Genomic DNA, 7954 nt, shown 5'->3' on the forward strand with positions numbered 1-7954 from the left:
CTTTGTGAATCGCGTCTTTTCATCATTTGATACCTTTGGTGAAATCGAAGTCAAACCTTTTTCCTACTTGAAGTTAAAGTTATTCAAGATTTTATGAAAAATACCTAAAATTCCTGAAATTCCTGAAATTGCTGTTTTTTCAAAACAGTAATTTCAGAGAAAGATTTAGCATTTACTTCATAAGTTACAGAACAATTTTATATTTTCCTCTTTTTTTTTGACTCTTTTGAAGATGTTTTTCGTAGCTAGATATTCAAATCAGATGGGTTTTTCACAGTTGTATTGAAGTTTTTACAAGATGCTCACATAATTGGTTATTCAAAACAATAGAGATGACGTGTTCTTTAGAAAAATATAATAAAAGTTTTTGTTTGAATAGTTAACGACCAATCCAATGACAAAAATTCTTGTAAATGTTCAACTTGACCAGATTTTGGGCTCTTCATAAAAAAGGTCCAAGGCTTCATGTAGAAAGAATTGAAATTTCTGTGTTAATTGTTAGCATATGGTCCAATTTTTGGTCATAATGACCTGAATGAGGTATGGAAATATAGGTTCCAAATAAACGCCCCTCCTCCTCCCCCACTTGTTAATTTTTGAAAATCTTCCAACTTCCAGACTTTATTAGGACACCCCCCTTTTATTTTTTTGAAGAATATTTTCAGCTGTCAAAGAGAAGGACCTTTATTTTGCTCTAAATAGCCTGATTCTGCCTGATTTTAGCGTATATTTACCTTACTTTTGGGTTTTCAGAGGTACAATTTCCAACCACAGTAATAAGGTCCCCCTGTTTATTAAAAGATCGCAAATTTACCAACCCCCCTCCCTTTATTTGGAATCTAAGAGTACTTTCATTACACTCCTACCATTAGTTATGATACTAATCAATTGTATTTTTAAGGAATCACTAAGGACTATAGGCTAGGTCGTTGGGCTAAATTCAATTATTTTCAAGTTATTGTACCCTGAAAATGAGAACAAGCAGATATTGTATGACTTGTTATTATATTTTGCAATTTAACAACCGAAATAGATGATGCTAAGTTGGGTTGAATATTACCAACACAGAGTTGATATATGCAATATGATGGTACCAGAGAAATGGAAAGAAAAACATTCCTCTAATGGTCCTTCGTGTTGTGTCATTTTGATAGTCTATTTTCATTTATATGTAATTTCTGTCCCATTATTTTGAGTTAGACAACTATTGAAAGTACATGGGAGAGAAAAAAGTGAAAGAACAGCTATCAATCTTACAATACTCATTCGCTGGTGCATTGTCAGGAGTGGTTTCCAGATTTCTTGGTCAGCCTTTGGATGTTATAAAAATCAGACTTCAATTACAGAACAAAGAGGTAAAATTTTCAATTTATCTAATTTCTGCAATCTCATCGATTATTAGTTTATAGCTAGCTGTCCTATTGTAACGCTTATTCATGCATTTTGTTTTTTTCACGTACCTGCTTTTAACACAAGGGGCCGTCCACATAGTACGTACGCACAAAGGGGGAGAGGGGGTCTTCTCAAAAGCGTATGCTGGCGTTCAGGGGGAGAGGAGGGGTCAAAGAAAAATGTACGTACGCCGAGAAAAACTTTTTCATTTTTGCTTGTTTTTTTGTCGACTTTTACGCTTCTCATCCGCGTCAAGGAAAAGAAAAAGAAAATTTTTTTTATAACCATTGAGTTTCATGTATGAAATAAAGGTCTGAACCAAGCAATTTGAATTCGAAATTTTCTTCAATCGAGGGGGTATAGGTATAGCCATTTGTGTACGCTTGTGTACAGGGGGAGGGGGTACTGGATTTTTGACATTTTAGTGCGTACGTAATATGTGGACGGCCCCCAATACTAAAAATCTAACTAATGGAAATTCAATTTCTGATCAATCCGTCAGAGAGATTAAGATATATTTTCCATACCTTTAGGCAAAAACAGACATTGAGCAATTCCTGATATTCCTCTTTGGAATTTAGTTTTGGAACTTTTTATTCAAGTCAATTGCAGCATTTTGTTGTCAATTTTATTTACAAAATTTGATAGATTAGAGTTAATTATGGAAAACCATTAAAGAGGAAAAAACATTCAAATGGCAAAGGCGTAAAAAGTGCTGGCAAAAACAGTGAACTTTTTTCCTTGTTGGCAGCAATTTGACAACCTTTTTCTTTTCAAATTCCTGCTGACAGAAGAGATACACAGTTGAAGTTTATTCACTTTAATTGTGCACTAAAGTTTGTTATTTTTACCAATTCTAAAGCGAATTGACTTTAAATACATTCTGAAACAATACGATCCCACTTTTTTTTAAACATTATTATTATTAATAACTGTTAATAAACATTAAAAATTGCTATAGTAAATAGCTCTTTGTACTATCATAAAATCTCTGATTTTAGAATCTTTCAAAGTTTTATATTTTTTTGTTCATTCAGGCTGGACAGTTGAAATATACAGGAGTCCTCAATACTTGCAAGCTTATTTTCAAAGAAGAAGGGCTGTTTGGGTTTTGGTATGTTTGATTTTTCAAAATGATATTATCATACAATTATTAGATAATTCAGTGGTTTTTGTTAAAACTTGTACTCCAGACAAGATTTTGGTCACCACTTTACTTCAAAAGTTTTCTTTATTTCAGGAAAGGTCATGTCCCTGCCCAGGTCCTTTCCATTTTCTATGGAAGTGTGCAGGTAAAAATATAAATTTTATTTTGTTCTTAAAGTCTTTGATAAAGCTTTTTAAGGATTATTTTCACGCATTCATGTGCCTCCTCTTATGAAACTACCTACCCAAAGCTGGAAGAGAACAACTCATTTTGCTGAAAATCACAAAATACCTGTTTATTCTTACAACCGGAAAGAGGGTGCACTATTTGCATTACACAACTTTTGTTCGGATTTTGGTTTTCATTTTTCATTTTTGTATTGACCCTTCAATTTTTAGCATCCCTCGAACCTTGAAACATGCCGATCCAAAAGTTTTTAGTGTTCTCCAAAACTGAGTCTTCACACTGTAAATTGCTTTATTTCTCAACAGTTCGCATCCTTCGAAAGATCGAGGAGTTTCCTGAACCCATATCTTTGTCAAAGAAAAGAGTTGAATGGTATGTATCTTAAGGAAAGACTACTACGATATCCCACTCCTATTCCTGGCAATTTACTTAATTTTTTAGATGAAGGATACATCAAATATATTGATCACAAAGTATTCCAGATATTATAATAGATCATGTAAATAATCCCTTACACGACAGTCGACACAAGAAAAAAAAATGTTTTTTTTTTAATTTTGTAGATTTTTTGTCTGGTGGTAATGCCGGCATCGTATCATCATTATTTGTGCACCCGTTGGATTTACTGCGTACCAGAGCTGTCAGTAACCAAGCCAAGCAGGTAAAAGCCTCTATATTTATGATATGCACCATTGCAATGTCTTCTGACATTACATCACGCACGGACCCAATAGCTGATTGGTTGTAAGTGACGTAAAATCAGTCAATACGTCACTTTCAGCCAATCCTGTTGGGTCCGTGGAAGACATTGCAATGGTGCATATCATGAATTGTTGTAATGGTAGCTAAGAGGTTCTCCGAAACACAGAAGCCTTGTGCTTGAATTTTTTATAACACAAAATCGAACTTTGTGAACAATACAATTATAGAACAGTCTCCTCATCAGAAGCATGAAACTGCTAGATATAGGTCACGTGACTCGGCTAGCCCGTTCAAACCCACCTCCATATGAACAACTGCTAAGTTTGTTTAGAATTTTCAGACTAATGCGATAACTAGCTATTTTCAAGCACTCTCACGATTGTTAACTTTTCGATTTTTCCCATCCCCTCTGGGCATTTATTAGGACCCTCCGTTTAACAATTTTTGAAATAAATTTGAACTGTCAAAAAAGGGTCCCTTATTTTGCTCAAAATAGCCTCGTAATGGTCTATAATTACCTTATTTTGGGTTTATTTAAAGGTACAATATCATACCCCCCGGCAATTTGGTCCCCCGTTTATTAAAATTTACAGATTTACTAGCTCCCACCGTTTCAGACCCTGCTTCCGGTTTATTAGGCAACTGAGAGTATAGTTGAGAGTTTAGCTAATTCTAAGAAAACGGGACATATCCGCTTTTATATCCGGCTTTTACCCTTGAAAAATGCTGTAATGTCAACAGAGGAGATATTTGTTTATATTGTCACCAAAGCACTCGACTAAGCACTAAATGACATCTGGTATTGTTTTATTTTCTTGCAATAAAAGCTTTTACTATCAGAATAACTTACAGTTATAACGTGTTCAAAAGTTAGAAATAGTTGATTATCTCTTTCAAACACATTACTAGGTTAAAATCAGGATCCAGAAAACAAACGAATAATTTTTCAACTTTTTCAGTTTCACCTCCTTCCTTCTCTTTAGTCTTTATCGTTACACATTCTGATCAAAAGCACAGCTCAAGAAAGTGGTATTCGAACTTTTTACCAAGGTATTCGAATGTTTCTTATAAATCTTTTATTCTTTGATTTCTATTGCTTTGTCCATTCAAAAAATATATAAAAATAATTTTTGGAAACTGTCTTTGACTAGAAAATGTTTGTCCAACTGATTAGCAGTTTATTTATAGCTAAAAGTCGTCGAAATTTTCCTCATCCAATAGGTCGATCTTTATTGCCGTGTTGTGATTTGGCGTACCCGGCGGATTGAGGGGTGCTTGCCCCATACTTATCATCCACCTCAATGTACAATCTTTTGGAAATTTTGAAACACCTAATATCTGTGTCAAAAAATGCAGTGTTTTTACTTTTGGCCGTAACTTTCCAACCAGTTGTCTTATAATAAAAAGTTTGATATATCGTTGGAAAGATATCAAATGCGCTCATGTTTTCCACTAATTAGTATTTCAAAATTCGTCCAAATTAGTGAAGAAAAACGAAGAAGAAAATTTGCTAATTTTGATAGAAGATGCGCTCATGTTTTTGGCTTCGTCCAAAAAAGTGCAGGAAAACAAAGAAAAAAATTTGCTACTTTTGATAGAAAGGTGCTATGAAAAAGATTTTTACATCAATCGAAAGTTGAATAATACGCGAGTTCAAAAATATATGGGTTCGGTCAAAGATTTTATTTTTTGTTTTGAGATTTAAAGGGAAATCTGGCTAAAAATTTCCTGAAAATTCCAAAAAAAGGAGGGAGGGCCTAACGTTTTCGAATATTCTGGGGGCGAAAGGGGTCTCAACTGATTTTGAGATAATCAAAAGCCAACTCTTTAAATCTAAGCATGGATTGTAAATATATTTTCTCAGAATTGTTTTTTTTTCAGTATTTAGATATTCACGAGTAGTTGTGTTTTTATATTTCACTAAGCCATAGTATTTAGGTATTTAGATAATGATGTACGTATTTGAAAAAGGAGAAAGATTTTAGCATTCATTGAACCCATGTCTAGCTTTTGCCCGGTAAACCCGAGAACATCTGGGGGCTAGCATGAATCAAATTTTCTGGGGGGGACTAAGTGAAAAGGGGGGACTGAACGTTTTTGAATTTTCTGGGGGGCTGCTGATACCCCTGAGGACACTAGAGTTGTTATATTTTCGGACTCGTGTATTATTCAGCTTTCGATTGATTTGAGACACATTTTCGATAGTACCTTTTTTTCTTCAATTTTCGTCACTTTCTTGCACAAATCTTGAAAAACTGAGTTGTAGAAAATATAAGCGTATTTAAATATCTTTCCGACAATATCCAAACTTTTTATTATACGACAACTGGTTGGAAAGTTATCGCCGAAAACAAAATTACTTTACACCTTTTTGACACAGACTTCAGTTATTCCAATGTCATGGTGAAAAACTGTCTTTTGACATAAAAAACTGCCATTCACATGTCATGGACATCGCTGGTCTTTGTTTAGTTTGTAAATTTCAATAAAGTACCTAAAGCAGGTTTATTTTTTTATTTTTTGTCCCTTTTTAAGGAATCATTCCCAACTTGGCGTACGTTTATCCGTATTGTGGATTGAACTTCTTGTTTTATGGCTTGCTAAACAGGACATGGAACTTACTACAGGTATACCTTTGTATTATATGATGATATTTCTCACATAAATTTCTAAAGGATAGGATTACTATGATAAGATATCAGATAAAAACATTCAAAATTACTGGATCAGATCGAATTCAAAGTGCTAAATTTTCTTGCTTCATCCGGTGTATGAATGTTGTTTAAAATATATGTACTTACTATGATAATTACTTTTCCTTTCATCCCTTAGTTCAGAGAGTCCAGCGTCAAATCTCTGGCATGTGGTACTATAAGTGGAATCTTCGCAAAAGCTTTACTTCTACCAATTGATAACGTGAAGAAGAGATTACAAGTGCAAGGTTCTAAAGACTTCCAATCGTCTTACAAGGGTATGGTTAACTGTCTTCAAAGTGTGATTCGTGAACAAGGAATACATGCCTTGTATCGTGGTATCGTTCCTTCCGTGCTAAAGGTATACAGTATGATTTTTTTGCTGAATAATTTGAGACTTCTTCAATCTGATTAGGATGACGGGCTTAAAAATAGCGAAATTTCCTGGGTTTAAAATTTAGTTTGAAAATTTGAAAAAGAAGTTGAATATTTTCGTGTGGATTTACTTTCACAAGTCAACATTTTTACGTGATATCGCGTGATTTTTCCCACAAAAAGGCAAAAGTTAAAGCAACAAAAACATGAAAAGTAGGACTTTCTTATATTGGGCATCACACTTACTAAAGTGATCGCTTCATATGTGCTCGATTTCAAGTATTTTATGATTTACTCAATACAAGAGGCGGGGTTAGTGAGAAAATGTTTCGCCCACGTATACTGTAATTTAAAAGTTGATCGACCGCAAGCTATGGCAGTTGTATTGTTTCCTTCGCAGCTTTCGTAGATTAAAGGTATTTTTTTACATAAGTGTTCCCGTTTCATATAAGACACATACTTAATATCAGGACAGTGTCTGCCTATTGTTATATTGTGCTGATATAAATAACAAAAAAATGTTTCTCTTTTCCTCTTTCTGACAAATCTTGCTCCACATTCGCGTCAATTCAATATCAAAAAGCCTTTAAATTAAAGTTGATGAGTAAGCAAACGATATCACTCTTATTTAAAAACAAAACCTTTAAAGAAATCGTCCTTCCACTTACCGTTAATACCACAATGCTGTGTTTCATAAAGTACACAAATGATATTTATCCTTTATTAACAGAAATATTCTTTAACCCTCCTAATGGACGTAAAAATATATCAAAAATAGGTTTCTTTTGCTAACCTTCAGATCATAGCTCAGAACCACTTCATTTTTACCCAAAGCTTTCTCGTTTTTTTGGAAAGCTTTCCAACGGTATCAAAGTTTTGTCTGAAACCCATTTTAAGGTCCGCAATCAATTTTTGAACTTTGAGAAGTCGGAAAAACCTGAGAAAGTAATGTGATCTTCAGATAAACTGTATTTTAACTTTTATTACAATTGATGTCAATATTTGTACCTAGACTGGTCTGGCAACTGGTATTTCTTTTTTCGTCTACGAAGAAACCTGCAAACTGTTGTCAAAATAAAGGATACAATTTATTTGGCAATGAATTACGCGAAATCTTTGTTTTGATCAAATAATTCCATAACCCAAATTACATGCTACGAATGCTAAGGTTTTATGGATCGTCACGAACAGAGTTAGCAGGTATTCATTTGTCAGAGAAAGCTTGAATATGCTTACTCTAAGTAAAGGACACTCAAGTAAAAGGAAAATGGATGGCTCCTTTAGCAAATATGGTTTATTTGTCATTCGTCGCAGATAATTCATTGAAAACTTTTGCAAAGAATACTTAAGATTCTTTCTTAAGGACTCTGTTTAAAAATGTTTTTGACGCGCAGGAAGACGACTCCAAGAAATCAAGTACTGCTCAAAGGTCAATTAGAGCAATTCAAATTGATGGACT

General features: G+C 33.9%; 1 protein-coding gene across 1 annotated transcript; it reads left to right on the forward strand.

Moving 5' to 3' along the window:
- The first annotated feature begins 1193 nt into the window (after positions 1 to 1193).
- Positions 1194 to 7641, forward strand: LOC136809874 (mitochondrial thiamine pyrophosphate carrier-like). Its single transcript, XM_067066432.1, has 9 exons — positions 1194 to 1355; positions 2430 to 2506; positions 2633 to 2684; positions 3031 to 3097; positions 3289 to 3386; positions 4411 to 4477; positions 5963 to 6054; positions 6260 to 6481; positions 7508 to 7641. The coding sequence occupies exons 1-9, from the start codon at positions 1218 to 1220 to the stop codon at positions 7571 to 7573; spliced, it is 879 nt and encodes a 292-aa protein (XP_066922533.1). The 5' UTR covers positions 1194 to 1217; the 3' UTR covers positions 7574 to 7641.
- The last annotated feature ends 313 nt before the right edge of the window (positions 7642 to 7954 follow it).

The sequence above is a fragment of the Clytia hemisphaerica genome, unplaced genomic scaffold (genome assembly GCF_902728285.1).
Source record: "Clytia hemisphaerica strain Z4C2 unplaced genomic scaffold, Clytia hemisphaerica genome assembly, whole genome shotgun sequence".
Lineage (NCBI taxonomy): Eukaryota > Metazoa > Cnidaria > Hydrozoa > Leptothecata > Clytiidae > Clytia > Clytia hemisphaerica.